The sequence below is a fragment of the Mercenaria mercenaria genome, chromosome 10 (genome assembly GCF_021730395.1).
Source record: "Mercenaria mercenaria strain notata chromosome 10, MADL_Memer_1, whole genome shotgun sequence".
NCBI classification, from domain to species: domain Eukaryota; kingdom Metazoa; phylum Mollusca; class Bivalvia; order Venerida; family Veneridae; genus Mercenaria; species Mercenaria mercenaria.
The window spans coordinates 7,367,352-7,388,794 of record NC_069370.1 but is presented as its reverse complement, the minus strand read 5'-3'; the positions used below and the strand labels follow the sequence as shown (position 1 = coordinate 7,388,794).

The window sequence follows — 21,443 nt, the reverse complement described above, 5'->3', positions numbered from 1 at the left end:
CTGTCTTTCAGACTGCCTTGTTAAGTTTCTGATGAATTGACTGATTTCTTTAATAGCTAATAAAAGATGAGCAAGGTCATTAGGTGCAAAGTTAAAAAGAACTACAATTACTAAGATTCTTCTAGGTCTTTTGTTTGTATGTTACTGGATAATCATGTTTATGTCGGATACAAGCTCATTTGCCTATGTTGACTTTAAATTGTTATTTATAACCGACTATAAAAAAACATACCTTATCTCTTTCCGCGGAAAGGGCCCTTTTCGGCCTACTTTCGCTCTTTGCTTCTTCTTCAACAACAACAACAACAAACATGTCTGCGTCCATGAGAAATCTCACGTTTTCTAAGCTTAAATATCTCCACTCAATGTTTTATCGTTCAAAGAAGACTTGGAAAGGAAACAGAATGAAGGAGAAACATCCTGCTCTTGGAAATATTGGCGAAATTCCACTAGAAACCCGCTTGACCGGTAAAACGTAGCCCCCGTCTCTTTCGTCCCCTGTATTTTTCGTGACAGTTTACATCACAAGGGTGGATTACCAGGTTTGGGATAGGTCCAGACAGGCTAATATGAAATTAGGTGCTACCTAAAAGGCAGAGCTTCCTTGAAAAATCACCAGTACCCCCTTAAAGAAGTGTAATTGCAATGGCAGTGGCTACAAGTACGATTACGGTACTGTAATCCTATTCTAAGATTATGGAAGTTCCATATTCCTAGACACACCTATGAGGATAGGCTAGGATTACGGAAGTATTTAAGAGGCATCAAATGTATGTTAGGACATGCATAAATGTTATTGTAAACTTACTTATTTCACTTAAAATAGCATTGTTTTTTTTTTTTTCATGCCTGCCCTATTAAAGTATAATTTTGGGAAGGTGTAAAACACCGACCACAAAGGGAAAGAGGAGTGTTATAATTTTAAAGAAACAAGCAAAATCAACACCCGTATACATGTTTTCCTTTCCAAAACCACACTAAATATACAGTACGTCCAAGATGAAAAGTCAATTTTTCGCGCGACCTCGGTGACAAAAAACGATTGACTGTGTCCTTTTGCGGTGTCCCGAACACGCTAGCACATCGAAACGGACACCGAGTCCGTTATCGGCTGCCTAGCGATCGGCGGACACGGTGCGTCGCGGTGTACAATTGCGGTGATTCTCCGTGTTCAGATCGTCTCAATTAATCCCGTTTTTGATTGTAGAAAGATAATTTTTGCTCCTATATTTTGTTTTAACAATATTGTTTTCTGTTTTCAGGTGAACACTAAGCTTATAAGATGTGTAATTATAAACTGTTTTGTTTCCTTTGTTTATGTTCATAGTTGTATGTAAAAAATGTTAAAACGTCCACTAACAATTACTACTAACATTACATGTTGGAATAAATGTTTTACTCACCTCTGTTGCAATTAAACTGCCTAAGTCTTTCTTTCGTTTAGCATGTTTGCCAATTTTCACATGTTGCGAAATTATTTGGTAGGTTACTTATGATTAATAAGTTCATGTTGGTATAACAAGTGCTAATTAGGTAATTGTCGACATCAATAAAGAGTATTTAAATTTTATAGTTTTCGAGTAAAACTTCTATCTATAAGATGCAGTTTCAAACAGTTAATTTTAACTTCAAGTCATGAAAATTGTTCGATGTTTAAATCAATATCATTTTCACTTGTACATGTACACGGCTACTAAACGTTAGCGCCACCACCAAATTGTGGTGATAAGGAAAAGAGCTATCGACATTTCCGTGGTGCAGCTATCGCCCGTTTCTACTTGTCAACACGTGAGTAAAATTTATATTTTATCTTATATTTTTATTGATAGAACTTTTTTCGAAAATCGGAGAATGTAGTTCCGTGTAACAACACTTTTACTACAATTTGGCTGTAATTTCATTAAAATATTATGCAAATTGTGGTGCCAGGAGCTTTTCTTCCGAATCTGACAGTGGCATATTTTCATATCGGCCAGTATTCAAACACCATTCCGATGAATAGACACATTGTAAGAACATACCTTCGCATGCAAATGGTGTAGAAATGAATTGCACGTATTCCCATACACCAAAGAATTAGGAAAACACTATAAAAAGTTAAAACACGACTATTTTTGAAAGTGGTGGCGCTATAACTCTAGTGGTGGCGCTATACAGTAGTGGTGGCGCTGTTATATATGATTAGGGGTTAATATATTCTATTTATAAATATATATTAAAATGTATGTCTGCAAGCCACGGAAATTTCTACAATAATCAATGTTATCAACCTATCCCACACTATACCCAAATTACGTTACTCAACAAAATGCATGTGGTAACCTCTACATGATCGCAAAATAATCTAAAGTCTTTTGGATTCAGATTGTACATCTAAGCTCTATTGATAAATCATATTTAATCGATTGGAATTGAAAATGCACTGTACTCACTTTTCAGAAAGAATTGTGAAAGTAAGGTCTTTTGTTTACAATGACATGCAAACGACATATAAAATCAAGGGGAAGTAACCATTTACGATATCTTCAAATTATTTCCTGGACACAAATCTTTGTTTGAAATAAATGTATTGCTATTATTTTTCTTGACCTGAATTTAAAGTACACTTACGTTTGTATTTAAGTAGAATATTTAAAGGTTAGAAATAATTCTACATTAACATTTTAAACAAAGGAAAATATTTACTTTGACTACAAGAGTCCTAAGGGTCTGTGAGTATTTTGCTCTTTTTTCTTGGATAGAGAATGTTTCATAAAGGTAAATAAACTATGATCGTGCTTTTCTTTCTTTAATAGCATAATTCCTTGCAGGAACATTATCATTAGAGAATATTGGTGTTTGTTTTGTTCCGGATGCGTCAGCAGTTCCAGGAATAATCTGTTACAGGGATTCCCTATCTATTTATGTCCCTCGCAGTTCGTATTAGTGAATGCCGTAACAGCGCCACCACTACTGTATAGCGCCATCACTAGAGTTATAGCGCCACCACTTTTAAAAATCCTTGCATATTTCTTCTAACCCGAGATTCTATCATTCGTGGTGTGTGCGTATATAATTATTTATCATTTCTACACCATTTGCATGCAAGGGTATGTTCTTACAGTGTGTTTATTCATCGGAATGGTGTTTGAATACTGGCCGATATGAAAATGTTCCACTGTCAGATTCGGGAGAAAAGCTCCTGACACCACAATTTGCATATTTTTTTAATGAAATTACAGCCAAATTGTAGTCAAAATGTTGTTACACGGAACTACATTCTCCGATTTTCGAAAAAAGTTCTATCAATAAAAATATAAGATAAAATATAAATTTTACTTATGTGTTTACAAGTAGAAACGAGCGATAGCTGCACCACGGAAATGTCAATAGCTCTTTTCCTTATCACCACAATTTGGTGGTGGCGCTAGCGTTTAGTAGCCGTGATGTAGTCTAGTTTATTTTCAATTTGCAATGATTTATTATCGTAAAATTTACAATGAAACAAGGGATAAATCAAAAGTTATGAAGCAATTGTTTTATATTTCAGGTACACATCAACTACTAGTATATAAAAAATAGAAGAGAAAAAAAACAGAAGTGAAGTTTCGGAGCAAGACGCGGTTGTGGCTAGTAATACGGTCCCGCACGGTCCTAAAGCTAGTCATACGTGAGGCACGTTCAGCTAGACAGTCTTGCTTGGACTACAAGAGTAGTGATAATCACATACGACTAGATTTTTGGCCGTCGTGCGGGACTGTTCACTACAGGATGTTTTAAAGCCACTAATAAATATGTATCATTTCCATATGGTTTATAATAAATAATGAAAGCGTAAAGTAGTTGTTATCTATACTTACGGGTACTGGTAGAAACTTTCAACAAGAGTGAAAATTACAGCACAACACCAGAGGAGGGAAGAAGCAGAAAACGAAAATCGGGCTTCTATATCTTTTATTAATTCATTTTTTTTCTGTACGAAATTTAACGGAATATAATATTTATTAGGAAGCACAAACAAATAAAGCCAAGAATGATTTTACACTAGAAAGAAAAAAATATTTTGCTATGTTGCGTTCTCATATAATGCTTCCCTTTGATAGATACAAACGATACCAACAATCGAAGATTATTTACACAAAATACAGACGGACACAGACAGACATATTCTATAAATCATCATGTAATAATCACACACATAACGTGACAAATATACGTACAGTTGTTAAAACTAAACAGTATAATTCTATTTCATATTTTGTTTCTGTTCCCTTCAGTCTATTACACAGACAAAATTTTATGAAAAAGATCATATACGTTATTACGAATATGCAAATATTACGAATATGAAATTATTTTAATCTTGCCGAAAATAATACAGAATGGAGAATAAACAATTTTTGTCAGTAGTGAATACATAATATGAATTATATAATAAACACAAATTAATTTCTGTAAGCATTACCGATACACAGGTTTTTGTTTTATATGAGGCTATAAACATATATGACATTTAATGCTAATAAAATTATGTTTACAAAAAAATAAATATATATATATATATATCAAATTGTAAGTTGTTGCTTCCAAGGCTCTTACTCAGCACTATTTTTCGTAATCTTGCCCTGAAAAAAAAAAAAAGGAGATAAAACATAATTTTTAACAGCTGTATGTTACACATTAATAGTTTTCTGAAATTTGAAATGTCATGTGATATAATTCGATTAATTTGTTGTTTCAGACATGTAGACAAGCATCTAAATGTTTAAATGGATAATTACTTTATTTACTTTAAGTGAATACCACTGTTTTCTTTCCCGAGCGAAAACTTTAATGCCGATATTCTATATTGCATTAAAATTAAATTTCAAATTCTTTTTTGATATTTACAAAAGCAAATAAATTCGTTACAAATTAACAAGTTATTCAAAAACTATAAATTTTAACTGGTAACTTACCTCTTAAATAATTATCTAACTCCATGCCAAACTGTGAACGAAGATTAATCGTTATAGGGTTTTAAATAACGTAATCGTATTAAAGTAATTGTTAGTATAACAACAGAAGTTTGCAACAAACATACAAAACTGCAAAAGTGAACTCTAAACAAAACAACTGAATTTACAAGTTTTATTGTTTATTAAGCACTATCTCGTCGTATACGCTTCGTGTCAAGTGCTGTACCTGCAAAATACGAAAAGTTTCCAAAATTACCTTGCAGACGAACATTGAAACTGAAAAATTATGATGATATTTTGTGTTAACATACACATAAATCTATCTTTTAATTTTTGGTTAAAATAAAACAATATCATGAACACCGCAATCCGCCGCAATTTCACCGCGAAACAGCGTGTTCGGCAAGCACCGTGTCCGGACACGCTGTTCACCGCGATTTGCGGTGAAATCACCCAGCTGGGTGGTCAAATTTCTTTGAACACGCTAGTCTGGTGTCACGGTGATGGGTGTCCATTGGAACTTTTCATTTTGGACGTACTGTATAAAAAAAAATAATTGAAAATTGGCAGACAAATGAAGAATTATAATAGCCTGTTCCCCTATATTCTTGCGGTACTAGTGCCAATAAATACAGTAAGCAAGCAAATAAAAATATAACCATTATTTAGTTTAATAAATAATTTCAATTAATTCATTATCTATCAAAACGTACAAGTTTTGACACAAAATATAATTAAAAATACCCCCGACAATCACGTGTCAACATGTATGTACCTTCTACCATTTTGATTTTGTATGTCCTTGGTATTTTCGTGTTAAAGATGTTGTAATTGTAGTTGTAGAATTATTGTTTGGTTACATACCACTGTATTTATTTATTTCTGGTACACTCAGGAATACTGTGTCTGTTCGTAAAAATAACAGTTTAATTATAACAATATTGGTAAAGTTATGTTAAATGTTCCACACACAGTACTTGACAATTTACTAATTTTGACAATGTGTACACCTGAAAGGGCTGTCCCTTCTGTGTAATTTGACGGTATGTGACCACTAAATCCAGTCCGTTTCGGAAATTATGGTACCAATGTGGGAATTAAAGGGAAGTGGGGGCATTGTGGGATCATCGTTCATCTGAATCGGGCCTATTGTTTGTGTGAGATTGGTGAGATACCCAATTGGTTTTAGCAAATACCCAATTATTTCTGAAAAGGTTGGGTAATGATATTATTTTTACCCAATTCAGATTTCCAATAGCCAATTCAGACAAAAAGTGATGGGTAAATACCCAACTGCACCAAAAGCTTATCTGGAGCTCTGGAAGGGCTTCAGGTGCATGTAGTTGAGAGAGTTGTCATTAGACAGCTTTTGTTGGATTGTGTTATTCTATATAGCAAGGGGGCATTTGTCATACAAAAATTATGTCATTTTCTTGTTTCAGATGGTTCCACGTCACTCCTCGTAGGAATATACAGGAAAACATTAAAAAGAAATGATGACCCTTTATGTAAACTGTCAGTTAAAATAACGGAATATTTTCAAAATTGAAACTGTCAATTAACACCCTAAATCTGATATTTTGGTGCATATATGTTTTGTATAAAGCTCTATTTTCCAGAATTTTCATTTTTTACAGGTGAAGCTGAGGACCAGGATGTTTTTATGGCGTACCGTGAGATGATATCTGATTGCTATACAACTGCTGATAGGAGCCTCTTGTTGCAGTTGAATGAGCAAGATAACTTACTTGACATTATTACACGTGTGCAAAATGTGTATGGAACTATCAAAAAAGGGTTTTATTTTCCAAATGATGATAAAAAGAAGTTGGTAAGTTCAGGTCGTTGGATACTACTTTATAAGTTAACTTAATGATGATTTTTGTTATAGAGCTATTGTTTTAGATCATTCAAGTGAAGTCATAGCAATGGTCAGTAAATGATGGCATGCAGTAAAGGATTTATTATAATTTTTTATAATACCTTCAAATTTTCTTTCTTAAATATGTATGTTAGTATTTCACTAACAAATACAAAACTTTTTATTCAACTCCCATCGGATGCAGAAAAATAGTCAATGAATGGGCCTACTTGCTTTAGCTGTTATATCAAATATGATGTCAAAAATGACTTAATGATGGAGTCTTGGCTGTCAGATGAAAGGTTCAGAGAAACCAAAAAGATGAAAGTTTTAGCTCACTTGAACCTGAAGATAAAAGGGTGAATTATTTATATTGTCTAGCAATTGTCTTTTTTCCATCAACCACAAACATTTTTATATGCCTGAAGGGGGCGTATTATGTTTTGACGCTGGTGTCCGTCCGTCCGCTCTGTAACTCTTGAACCCCTTGAAGGATTTCAGAGAAACTTGACATAAATGCTAACTTCACCACATTGAATCAACGTGCTGAAGTGCATGTTTTGGATGGTGCGCTTCAGGGTCAAAGGTCATATGACTTTGTTTTGCGTCCACTCTGTAATTGCTTGAATGATTTTAAAGAAACTTGGCACAAATGTTCACCACAATGAGACGACACGCATAGCGCATGTTTATGATGGCTTGTTTTAAGGGTGTCCATCTGTCCGTCCATTATCAATTTCATGTCCTCTTTGTAACTCTTGAACACCATGAAGGATTTTGAAGAAACTTGATACAAATGTTCACCATATCGAGAGGACGACACAAATGTTCACCATATCAAGACAACATGCAGAGCGCATGTTTTGAATGGCTCACTTCAAGGTCAAGGTCACACTTAGGGGTCAAATATCATATGACTTAGTTTTGTGTCCACTCTGTAACTCTTAAACTGCTTGAAGGATTTTAAAGAAACTTGGCACAAATGTTCACCACATTGAGTCGACGTGCAGATCGCATGTTTCGGATGGCTCGCTTTAAGGTCAAGGTCACACTTAGGTGTCAAAGGTCATACCTTCGGGTGTGTATTGCTCCGCATTGCAGTGCTCTTGTTAGACTTGTCTTTAGCAACCGAGCACGGGCTTCTCTTGATCGGCCTAAAAGGGGGCAAAGAGGAGCTAAAATAATAAATACCTTTAAAGGACTTCTTTTCATGAACATTTTGATTGATCTTTAACAAACTTAGTCTGTAGCAACCTTGGATAAACCTTTTTCAGATTTGCTCAAAAGGTTTTGCTTGAGTGCATTTAGTGTGCAGTTAGTGACCACTAGAGCTGTAATAGAAAAAAAACCCTCTAACTGACTTCTTCCCATGAACCTTTATTAAGATTTTTATCAGACCTATTCTGTAGTCTCCTCACAAGTATATTCTGTGTAAAATTCACCACTAGAACTACGTTGGATATTTACTGGCTGAAAAGCGAACAGTGCAGACCATGATCCATGCAGGCTGATCTTGGTCTGCACTGGTTGCAAAGGCAGAGTCACTTGCCACCAGCAGGCTAAAGGTTAAAATAGCCCTAGAGAACTAATAATAATATTTCAGTTTTACTTTGACAGAAACTTATCTGTATGGTAGAATTAAATGTGTCATTTCAGTAAATTATTGTTATTGAAATCTGTCAGAGAATTTTTCTCTTAACATATTGATTAATTTACATTGATCTTTTGACAGAAGCCAGGTTGTAGTTTGAATTCATGAATAGCAAAATGGTCACTTATCAAAAATTTATATTTTTCTCTGCTAGGTACTGGTTGAATTTTCATACAGTGAAAAGCTAGATGCAAGAACACCATTGCGTGTGAAAGATACAAGTGAGTTAGAGAAAGTTAAAGGACGTGATAAAAATATTAACAGTTTGATGGAAAAGATTATAAAATATCAGCCAAAAACATACCAACCGGACTCACTCAAACATTGCAACAGTGTAAGTTTCCCGATTGTGAAATTATGTTAAATTGTTTACACCTGTTTGTTACTTGCCCACAGTTTGGGTGCAATTTTTCACCATGATCATTTTGACCAAGTTTGGCTTAGAATGTATATCTGACACTGAAAAATGATAAAGTGGGTGAAAATAAAAGTAAGATTTTGGTAAAAATGCAAGAGGAATGTAAATTTTCGGCATTATTTCAAAAGCATTACAGTGGTTTACTACCTTCTGCACAATATTTTTGGTTACTTATAAGAATATCTTGAATGGTGAAAACACATCCTTTGTGTTCTCAGATATTATTTCTAAGCATTGTTGCATACACACAAGGTGGAATTACTCCAAACTTCACAAAAGTGATCATTGCCAACCCTAGTTGTGCATATCATCTGCATGTTTCGGTTTATTGATTTTCAGTGGACTTATGGCCCTTTATATGTCAGATGTTACCATTATACCATTAGGCTGAATTTCACCAACTCTCAGGAGTGATCAGTGTGAAGTATAGTTTTGCATATCATTGGTATGATCTGGTTTAATGATTTTTATCAGAGTTATCTGGGCTTGACAGATTCACTCATCTGTGGGTAAATATAAGTAAAAATCGGCTTTGGGTGATTAAAACGTGCTGTGGATCTTGTCCTTGCAGGACAAGTGCTATTTTTTACCAAAATTATAAAAAATCCAATTAAAAAACAGCCGTGAAGGTACAGGATTGCAAAAAGATCTAAAACAGAAGTTGGTTTGTTGTACGCGACTCTAAAATTGGTCCAGTGTTCCCTTACAGTACTGCATTATGATGCTGGATAGATGTAACAGTACTAAAGGAATTAGTGCAGGAGTCATCTCTGGTCTATTTGGGTAATGGCAAACAGGTTATTGAACACTAATAATTCACTTGTGATGGCCGCAGAGGTCTAAATTAAAGCCAGATTTTATTGAAATTTCATTTGGAATGTATTTTTGACTTTTTGGTTGAAGAAGTGGGAGAGAAGGTTGTAGAGTCATTAAACTTCACAGGATTGTTATTCAGCAAAGTTGTGCATCTGGTGTTTTAATTGGGATTTCACAGCCAGACAAGAGTTATGACCCTTTACTTAGTCAAAAATCTACATACAGTGACAGGAGTCCTATGGACACACATCTAGTTACAAGATAGATCAGGAGTTTCTTACCCATCTTTGTGGAGGATTCTTGTCAACATTGGGTCACTTTGTGTTTATAATTTTGAGTACTTTTAAATAAAAGGATTTAAATTGATGCCAGATACGAGTGGTTGACCGGGTTTGAAGATAGCAGTTACAAATAATTCTCTTCTTCATTCAGGTTTCAGATCAGTTAATGTGTTTATACAAAGAAATGCAGATGTCAGAAGCTATGGTGCGATTACATTTCTTCGTTGGTATGCTGGTTTTAAGAAGTGTCAGAAAAGTGAGTATTTGAAAACCTTGTGGTTACTTCATTACAATTAAATACAAAATGTATGTAAGTCATGTCTTTTATTACATGAGATTGGACAATTTTCACAACACTTACATTTCTGATAACCTAACACTCAGACCACATATCATTAAAGCAAAACTTTTCTATGGAAGGAGGATGTGCCACGGTAAATGCCAGATGCTAAACAACAAATATTGAATGCTAAATGCCAATTATTTAATGCTAAATGCAAGACAACTCTAAATGCTGCATACCAAATGATATATGTCGTATACTTAATGCTGAATGCCAAATGTAAAATTTCAGATAGCTAATGCTGACTGTCAAAATCTTTAACTTTGTTAGTTTATTACCAGTATGTCTTCAACTAATGAATGTGACTTTTAGTTATTTCAAAATATCATGTACAACGGGTGAGGGGAACATGGGACTGAAACTGTTTACTCTAAAATGTTTAGAGGGGCCTCCATGGCCAAGTGGTTAAGTCGCTGACTTAAAATCACTTGTTCCTCATTGATTGTGGGTTCAAGCTTTGGTGTTGGTGGGCTGGTGGTCTAGTGGTAACCCGCTTGACTGTAAATCCAGAGGTCCGGGGTTCGAATCCTGGTCCAGACACTGGAAATTTCTGGGATGCTCTTGAGTGTCCCCACCTAACTAAGAGGTCTGTACTGGTTCTTCCTAGGAAAGACGGCTTCACGAGTATCGGTGGTATACACCTATGCATGTTAAAGAACCAGACTATCTATTCGCAAAGAGCTAGGCTAAGTTAGCCGGACTGGCCTGTATCTAAAAAAGGATTTCTCTCTATAGATCTGTTCTGGGAGTTTTATCTTACTCTGTCCCTCTGGTCAGATCGCTCTGTGTCTGTACTAGTAGAGGATGAATTTTGCGCCCTGTGTGGCTGCATTTGCTATATGTATAGCGCCTTTGAATGTGAATAACTTTGTTTCTGCTGGTGTTCATTAGGGTCAAAAGAGTTTATTATGTTTGTACATGTATATCCATTATTAATTTTCTTCTTTCTTTGTTGCAGAAATTTAAAGATGCACAGGTTATGTTCCATGGATCATCATCGTGTGGTTTAGCATTAGAGGGAAAGTCTGACCTTGACATGGTGATCCTGAAGGATGATGTTCTAGATGTAAGAACCAGGAAACCTTTTTAGTTTGGCTATTTGAAAAATAAGTTTAACTACTGCACTTATCCTAGCATCAGCGTCCACATGGTTGTCCCAATTTTGTTAAATTTTTGTATGTAAGCTGGTATTTCTCTAACATTAAATTTGGAAAAAGCTTACAACTTCAGACTCTTATTCACTGTGATAAATTGACATGCAAAATTATTCACCTTTTTCGACCTACCAATTTTTGGTTAAGTTTTTTGCATGTAAGTTGGTGTCTCAATACCAGCTAATTCGAAGTGATTGAAACTTTACACACTTGTTCATTGGATGATCTGGCATATGGGGTATTTTGCATTTTTACAAAATTATGCCCCTTTTTCGACGTCAATTTTCAGTTAAATATTTGCATATAGACTGGTATCTCAGTACCCACTATTTAAAATTATTTGAAACTTCATACTCCTGTGTTTTGTGATGCTCTGATAATTATGTGCTCTGGTCAGGTTCCATGACTCAGTTCTGTATTTTTACAAAACTATGCCCCTTTTTCGACCTTGGTATTAATTCATTTAACTTCCATAAGTGACAGGCTGTTGAATAGTGGACTGTTGCTGTCTTCTAACCAGTCAGTGAGAACTCTCAGTATGTGAAAACCTGCCAGCAAGAACATGTTGAGCATTAAAAGGTTTTTTTATTTAGTTTGGGTTGTCCATGAAAGTCCCGGCCCAGAATAGATTGACAACTTCTTTCCAGTAGAGCCCATGGCAGGTTTCATATTTTTCTCCCCAGCATCCAGTCTAGGCTGATACCACTGGAAACAGTTTCAGTTTTAAGTAAATCACCCAGCACTGAACTCTAAATCATGATACCAATAGTGATTGGGAATTGAACTTGGGTTGCTGGCACTGTAGTCCAACCTGCTAACCACTGCATCACTGACACCCTCGTATTTGGGGAGTTGTCACTGGTTACAGGTATGGGGGCAGTGTGAGGGAAATTAAAGGTGAAATAGCCACTGTTATGGAAACGAAATATGGTCTTGAAAATGACGTTGAACTTGATATAAAAATATCTTTTCTTCTTATTCAGTTTGATAAAAAGTCATATGTATCATCTTTCCAAAGACATTTATTGTCAAGCCCGCTTGCGGAAGCGAAGACATAGTCATCCAAATGGCTGTTCGGTGTATGTGCGTGCATGCATGAGTCAGTGCATGCGTCCATACGGATTTGTTTGTCCGGACCATAACTTTGACATGCATGGAGCAATCTTATTTATATTTGGCATGAATGTTAACCTCAGTGAGACGGAGTGTCTTGCGCAATTCTCAGGTTCCTAGTTCAAAGGTCAAGGTCACACTTAGAGGTCAAACGTCAAATTCAATAATGACTGTCCAGAGCATTCCTTCTTCATGCATGGAGGGATTTTGATGTAACTTGGCACAATTGTTCACCATCATGAGACAGAGTGTCATGCACAAGAAGCAGGTCTAAGGTCAAGGTCACACTTAGAGGTCAAAGGATACAAGAATGACAACTTTGTCCCGAGTCTTCATGCATGGAGGGATTTTGGTGTAACTTGGCACAAATGTTCACCACCATGAGACGGAGTGTCTTGCGCAAGAATCAGATCCCTAGGTTTAAGGTCAAGGTCACACTTAGACGTCAAAGGTCAGATACAAGAATGACCGTGTCCGGAGTATTCCTTTTTCATGCATTGAGGGATTTTGATGTAACTTGGCTTAATTGTTCACCATCAAGAGACGGAGTGTCATGTGCAAGAACCTAGAATTACTTCCCTTTGTTGTTACTTTAAATAGCTTATATTGTAACTTTTTTATTACTGGTCGTAGGGAAAAATCAAGACCACTTTTCTATAGTACAACATGCATGTAACATCCAATTATGAGGTGTATTTTGACATGTCTCTATTGATAAGGATTTTTGTGTGGGCTTAAATTATTTTTTAAAGATTTACTTCCCTTTGCTGTTACTATGAATAACTTATATTTTAACTTTTTGCAATATTTTTTTTTATTTGGCATAAATGTTTGCCTGAATGAGACAGAGTGTCGTGTGCAACTCCCAGTACTTTTGGCAGCTGGCGGGCTCGACATGTTGCCCGTGGGCATCTAGTATGATTAGAAGTGGATGTTACTTACACGCATGTCTATATAGCAAAGAAAATTAGTGAACTTGGTATGTACCTGGTTCCTCAACACAGAGGTCAGTTGTTTTCAAACCCTGCCAATCCCCTGTCTTAGCTAAAAAGAGAAAGCACAGATCTATGGGATGCAGGGTCGTGAAGTTTGAGCCCTGGGCAAGGCATATGTTCTCTATGTCAATTTGATACAAGACATTGTGTCTCAAATCATTTGTCCTCTAGGTCTAATTCATGTGTAGAAGTTGACAGTTACTTGCTGAGAACAGGTATGTACTGGTACAGAATCCAGGAACCATGATCCAGTGTACTTGGACATAGGGAAAACTGATGTTATAAGAACCAATTTTTGATTCCCTTCTCATACATGTTCTCTTTTTGTGATTTAACTTTTTAAAAAATCGTTAAGAAACAAAACCTCATGTTCTAATGTTCATAATATGTACAAACTTCAGTTTAAAAAAAAAAAAATTTTATTGTCCAAAATCTGGAGCCAAGTCCTCTTAAAGGCACTGGCCTCCAGCTTGTACAAGGAAAGAAAAAGAAAATTTTTAGGTATGAGGAAATTAATGCAATATTTCTTAAGAAAACTTAATTATTGACACACGATACGCTATGGAAACACATGTGAATTACCGGTAGTTGATTTTACTAATTTTTACTTTGAAAATTGAAAAGCGTTTGTAACCCTTTACTCTAGGTAAACTGCTTTGATTGTAAATATCTAAATTTAATGACGTTAAATACATACTCTGTGGTATATTGGTAAAGACAGCGGGAAAGTTTTTATTGCTGCAGTCATCTGGATTTGATTCCCATTCTTGATTTGGCATTTTTAAGATAGTTTAGAAACAAAAACTCATATTCTAATATTCATGATATGGCCAAACTTCAGTTTTAAAGAAAGATCATTTTTAGTCCAGTCCCTTTAAAGGAAGTGGCATATGGGTTATGTCATACAGATTATACCAGAGGTCTTTCTGCAGCTCTTTTGACAAGAGAAAACTAAAAAACTCACTTAAAAAATAAATAATTAAACAGAAACACACTATTTTACGACAAAATATCATCCTTTAGCTCGATGATACGAAGTATATGGAGAGATATTCTTCTTGAGCTGGCATAAGTTAAAGTTTTGATGCACTTACACGTGATCTGTTTTGTTACTTGATGGATTTACTTCAAACTTAAAATAGTTCTTCGTCATCATTACCCACATCATATGATATGACCCAAGGGTCATACCTCTTGCACAAATTATTATGAATTATCCCCCCACTTTTTACTTAGAATTTCAGGTTAAAGTTTTGATGCACTTTCACACTATCTCAGTTATTAATTACTGAATGGATATGAATCAAACTTAAAATAGTTGATCCACATCATTCACATCATATGAAACAATATTTCATTAATTGTGCCCTCTTTTTACTTAAGAGTATTTGGTTCATTTTGGTGCATTTTCACTACATTTCTGTTATAATTAAGGGATTTGATTCAAACTTAAAGTAGTTCTTCCTCATCATCTTCCTCATCATTTAACACAAGGTTCTTACCCTTGCATAAATATTTTATGAATTAAAGTCCCTTTTTACTTAGAATTTCAGTTTAATTTTTATGCTTTTTCTCCATATCTCTGTTGTTGTTAAATGGATTTGATTCAAACTTAAAATGATTTAACAAATTATTAACAACATTATATGACATATAGTGCATTACTTTCGCAGAAATATTCCATGAATTATGTCCCTTTTATACTTAGTCAGTGTGTTGATACGCTTTCACTCTGTCTCTGTTATTACTTAGAATAATTTTGGCAAACTATTGTCCAGTATCATCGCCCACATTGTAGTCATTAAAATACTCCAGTGATAGCTTCAGCTTCCTCAGATGTGCCCTGTTTCACTATCCAATACCGACATTGCCGAGTGCTCTGTCTCCTGTGACAACTCTTGTTGCTTATCAAGCATTATCCAATTTAATTTCTAATTATAAGTGATTCAACCATACATATCACACACTAGTAGGTACCAATGTCCATTTGTTATACAGATACATTAAACCTGGATTATAAGGAACAAAGTTCCATTGTCCTGATGAGTTTGCCATTTCCAAGTATTACTGTATATACTCTTCACAGACGTCTGTACAAATTATAAAAGTGTATGTATGAACAACATGTGAAACTCAATATATGAATAATAATTGATTTTAGTTTGTATCATTGGATTTAACCTTTCACTCTTTATATCTTTTTTTCAGGAATATGAGGTCCTCAAACCATTATCAAAAGAGGTTAGGAGAAATGCTGGGTTATTTAGCCATGTTCTCCATCTTCCACATGCTCGGGTGCCAATAATCAAGTTTGACCAGATTCACACAAAGATGTCATGTGACCTTAGCTGTAATAGATTGTACGTATATAAATATTTATGTCCCCTCCCCCACCCCTTCCCCCCAAAAAAGTTGAGAATAACCTGAAAAGTACAAGAGATTTTCATGAAATTTGGTAGATAGGTAGAAGACATTGTGGAGAACATACCGGTACACATGATTTTTTTTCCGTTTGTCTGTCTGTTAGTCCATCTATCTGTTCTTCTGTCAGTCACAAATGATTGATTATAACATAGCTTTAAAAGTATGAGCAAGTTTTTCATAAAATCTGGGGCATGGATGGAAAGCAATATGTTAAAGAAAACTGTGAAAAAACAGAAATGTAGTTAGAAACCATGATAAAACATAGAAAAATAGTATGGTTACTATGGTTACATGAATTTACATGGTTACAGATCATTTCATTTTGTCCAGTTATCTGTCTGTGTTTCCCTTTCTATTCATCAGAAAAGATCGATTGTCTCTTACAGGGCTTTTACTCCATCAAAACTTTCTCAAATAAAGGGAGGCAGTCCGAAAGCAAAAAATTTTTTTTTTCAATTCTGAACTTTTTCTGAAATGATTGTAAACTTTTAGGGGCTTCGCTGTTTTGCAAAGTTTTTCTACATTTTATGTGTAATTACAAACGACCATTATAATATACTGTCAGACAAATTATAAATATACCATTCCATATCTGTGAATATTATATTATACACAAGAAGGATCTTTATAAATTAGTTAAATTATGGCTACTTTCAATTTTACCCAATTTAGGCAATTTCTGAGAAGATTTTCCCAAGTCCACCTGGGTTGATGGTACAAAATGTATTTCCCAAAATGATGAAAAGAAGGTCTTAGTAGATGTAAATGTTAAAATGATAGGTAATGTTTGAAACTTTTTTATGTTTTATCACGGTTTCAGACTACTTTTCCATGTACTCCATTCCATTCTATACACTTTTGAGGCTCTTTTAGTTAAGTCTGTCCAACCCAAAGGATATCCTTCTTTCAGAACATACAAGGAATCAAAAAGACAGTCACAACATGATTGGGACTATGCCTAAATAACCACACAGTTATCAGAATGCTCTTTAACGATTACTTAACATATTCTCTTGTTCATTTATACAGGGGTGGTATTTTAATGGCAGAGATGTTGTATTGGTTAAATGTATATGAGCCCATGTTTTACCCCCTTGTCATCGCGGTAAAGATGTGGGGTAGGGAGCACCATATGACTTCATCTGGAATGGGACATCATTTTTCCAACTACATGTTGACCATGTTAATGCTTGCCTACCTGCAGCATGTGGGACTTCTTCCAGCCTTGAAAACAGTATATGCAAACACAGATCGGGGTAAGAAAATTATATTATTGATTAGTACTTGTTATGATAATTGAGCTGTGCCATGAGAAAACACATATTGGCTTTGTGACCAGCATGGATCCAGACCAGCCTGGGCATCCGCGCAGCCTGGTCAGGATCCATGCTGTTTGCTTTCAAAGCCTATTGCAGTTAGAGAAACCATTAGCGAAAAGCATGGATTCAGACCAGACTATACGGATGCGCAGGCTGGTCTGGATTCATGCTGGTTGCAAAGCCACTATGTTGGTTTTCTCATGGCGTGGCTCATATGATAAACTTGTGCTTATACTAACAGATTAGCACATTGATTCCATATAGATGAAATATATATTATACATATTTTTTTGATTGATGGACATCAATACCTGTCTTTTGTCAAATTTCTAAAAGTTAACACATCACAAATGACTAACTTGATACTGCCAGTTTATTATTCCGCACAAGTATGAATATTTTGAAATTTCTGTATTTTGATGTTTTATTTTTCAGGTAGGGGAGGTAAATCTGCAGATATTCTGTCTACATGGAGGGATACTGTATTGAAGAAACCAAAAAGAAATACAGGCAAAATCTTCCTGGATAATGATATAGGTTTGTATTATAGTAAAACAATGGTTGCTTAATGATATAGGTTTGTATTATAGTAAAGCAGTTATTGCTTTAGGTCTTTACGTTACCCTGCTCAATTTTGATAATGAACTTGTCTATCTTTCAATTTAGACAGTACCATTATCTGTTAAAGGGGTGCTGACTGAAAAGGGAACAGTGCAGATCTTGGTCAGATTGCACAGATGTTTGAATTTCACTCCTTTATACCAAAGTTATGGTCCTTTAAGTATTGAAAAAATACACATAAAGTGCTCAACAGTCTGTGTTGATTATGTCTCATAAATATTTCAGCTAGTCATGAAATCATGTACAGTGACAGGACGAGGGGGGGGGGGGGGGGGTTGTGGCACCTGTTTTCTGTTGACATACATCTAGTTTGGATCTTAAAATGTTGCAGTTACATCAGAACAGTATGGGCCTCACCATGAGAAAACCAACCTTTTGCGTTTGCGACCAGCATGGATCCAGACCAGCCTTCGCATTGGCGCAGTCTGGTCAGGATCCATGCTGTTCGCTTTCAAAGCCTATTGCAATTAGAAAACCTGTAAGCGAACAGCACAGATCCTGACCAGACTGTTTTCTTATGGCATGGCTCATACATACTCAATTGCTTAATATACAGTTTCCATCTAATTGAAATGAAATTGGGTATTCTTCATCAGCATGAAGTGGACATTTGAACACAATCAGAAATTTCATGTCAGATTATATTTACTGGATTTATTATATAATTAAGCGGTTTTAGGTTGCATATATTATTCAATGTTGACATCATTCGTGTTATACCCCAGTCACACATACGGCGCGGATAGCTACGTCTAGCCACAGAAAGAAACGTATCGATCCGTACCTGAGGCGTACCTTAAAGTAGGAATCTGTATCAATCAGTACCGATCTGTACGGCTCGGGTATGGATCAATACAGATTACTCCGTTTTATCCGTAGCTAGACATAGCTATCCGCGCTGTTTGTATGACTGGGGTATTAAGGGAGTACTGTCCGTTACACTTAAAACTGTTTACATTTTATTATTCATTTTTTGCCATGTATAGAGATATTTAGTTGATGTTTTATACATTGTACATGTATTTTGGATAAATTAAGTCCCCTTTTGGACTTATAAAATCCTGATTACAGTTTTGCATGTCAGTTACTATCTCAAAAACTAATACAGATTTTGATTTGAAACTTCACATGATTTCTGGCTTTTAAAACTAGGCGATAGTATCAAGACCAATAACTCTGACATGTATTTTGTAAAATATTGCCCCCTTTTGAACTGAAAAAATTCTGGTTAAAGTTTTGCATGCAAGTTACTCCAAAACAAATTCAGATACTGAATTTAAGCTGTATAGATATTTTAACATTTAGGGTAATATTCCTGCTTCTAGGACAACAATTTGAACAGTCGAGCATTGGCTGTCTTACGGACAGCTCTTGTTTCTATTTCTGTTTATAACACCAAATTTATTTATAATTTCAGGTAGCTTGTTGCTAGGATTTTTCCAGTATTATAGCAAATTTCCATTTGAAGATTATATAATAGATGTGCATTTTGGAAAGGTGATCAAAAGACCACATAGGTACGATATCTGTGTTATAAATCCACATGAGTCTGACCACAATGTTTGTAAAAATGTGAGAGCCATTCAGGTAGATAGGTTCCAACAGATGTGTAAACATTCTGCAAAGATTCTTGAAATTAATCAGGAGAAATCTGCAGACAACTCCCCATGGGGATTGGCTTGCGTATTGTCCAATCAGATCCTGAAAGAGAAGAAAAGAGGTATACTGTTTGATTTAGATATTGAATTTGGTACTGATGATGGTCAGGTAGAGGAAGTAGCAATTGAAGTTGGTGGTGAAGATGAACTAGATGTGTCCGATTTACATGTTAATAAAAATACCCCCGATCATGAAAAGGATGCTTTTGAAGACATATTAGGGATGGAAAAGGATGAAAATATACATACTAAAACTGATGGTGAAAATAAATTGAATGAATCAGTGGATACTGATATCGATATAGACAAGAGTGCTGATATGATTGTAGAAATTGTCAAAGAAATTCAAAAACAAGAACAAACTGGAATGTCTAACAAGAACATAAATGCAGAGAATATTGCAGATTCAACAAATGAAATGAAACGAACAAAGAAGAAGAAAAAGAGAAAAAAGAATGCTCTTAGAGACATACACGTATTAGGGATGGGAAAGGATGAAAATATAAATACTAAAACTAATGGTGAAAATAAATTGAAAGATTCAATGGATACTGTTATCGATGTAGACAAGATTGCTGATATGATTTTAGAAAATGTCAAAGAAATTCAAAATCAAGAGCAAACTAGAATGTCTAACAAGAGCAGAAATGCAGAGAATATTGCTGATTCAACAAATGAAATGAAACAAACAAAGAGGAAAAAGAAAAAAAAGAAAAAGAAGAAAGGAAATCTAAACATTGTATTGAGTGAAAGTTAAATAGCATTAGCACAGAAATTGAAGTGACTTTAAGCTTAAGGTATTCTGCACATTCAGGTGAAAAAGTTTTTTTTTTACATTGAAGAATTGCATTGAAACCTATATTTTTAATCCCCCGCCGTGGCGGAGGGATTATAGGAATGGTCTGCGTCCGTCCTTCTGTCCGTCCGTCCTTCCGTCCGTCTTTCCGTCCCTCCTTCTGTCCGTCCTTCCGTCCGTAACAAAATCGTGTCCGGTCCATATCTCCTAAACCCCTTGAAGGATTTTCATGAAACTTGGGTCAAATGATCACCTCATCAAGACGATGTGCAGAACCCATGAGTCAGCCTTGTCGGTTCAAGGTCAAGGTCACAACTCAAGGTCAAAGGTTTGAGCCTGCCATTTTGTGTCCGCTCTATATCTCCTAAACCCCTTGAAGGAATTTTATAAAACTTGGGTCAAATGATCACCTCATCGAGACGATGTGCAGAACCCATGAGTCAGCCATGCCAGCTCAAGGTCAAGGTCACAACTCAAGGTCAAATGTTTGAGCCTGCCATTTTGTGTCAGCTCTATATCTCTTAAATCCCTTGAAGGAATTTTATAAAACTTAGGTCAAATGATCACCTCATCAAGATGATGTGCAGAACCCATGAGTCAGTCATGCCGGCTCAAGGTCAAGGTCACAACTTAGGGTCAAAGGTTTGAACCTTCCATTTTGTGTCCGCTCTATATCTCCTAAACCCCTTGAAGGATTTTCATCAAACTTGGGTCAAACGATCACCTCATCAAGGCGATGTGCAGAACTTATAAGTCGGCCTTGTTGGCTCAAGGTCAAGGTCACAACTGAAGGTCAAAGGTTTGAGCCTTCCATTTCGTGTCCGCTCTATATCTCCTAAACCCCTTGAAGGAATTTTATAAAACTTGGGTCAAATGATTACCTCATCAGAACGATGTGCAGAAATTATGAGTCAACCATGCCAGCTCAAGGTCAAGGTCACAACTAAGGGTCGAAGGTTTGAGCCTTCCATTTGGTGTCCACTCTGTATCTCCTTAACCCCTTGAAGGATTTTCATCAAACTTGGGTCAAATGATCACCTCATCAAGAACTCATGA

At 35.5% G+C, this 21,443-nt stretch overlaps 1 protein-coding gene across 1 annotated transcript; it reads left to right on the top strand.

Moving 5' to 3' along the window:
* The first annotated feature begins 301 nt into the window (after nucleotides 1-301).
* On the top strand, nucleotides 302-20,469 carry LOC123559975 (poly(A) RNA polymerase, mitochondrial-like). The gene is made up of 9 exons (XM_045352157.2): nucleotides 302-468; nucleotides 6,575-6,768; nucleotides 8,604-8,783; nucleotides 10,116-10,220; nucleotides 11,266-11,373; nucleotides 15,778-15,929; nucleotides 17,023-17,249; nucleotides 17,748-17,849; nucleotides 19,351-20,469. Exons 1-9 carry the CDS (start codon nucleotides 312-314, stop codon nucleotides 20,346-20,348), a joined length of 2,223 nt encoding a protein of 740 aa, XP_045208092.2. The 5' UTR covers nucleotides 302-311; the 3' UTR covers nucleotides 20,349-20,469.
* Nucleotides 20,470-21,443: the final 974 nt, after the last annotated feature.

Excerpts from the sequence above, each read along its gene's own strand:
- LOC123559975 (XM_045352157.2), top strand. The coding sequence starts at position 312 with ATGTCTGCGTCCATGAGAAATCTCACGTTTTCTAAGCTTAAATATCTC. Across the intron at positions 6,769-8,603 it reads ATGATGATAAAAAGAAGTTG|GTACTGGTTGAATTTTCATA; the intron begins GTAAGTTCAGGT and ends TTTCTCTGCTAG. Across the intron at positions 17,250-17,747 it reads ATATGCAAACACAGATCGGG|GTAGGGGAGGTAAATCTGCA; the intron begins GTAAGAAAATTA and ends TTTATTTTTCAG.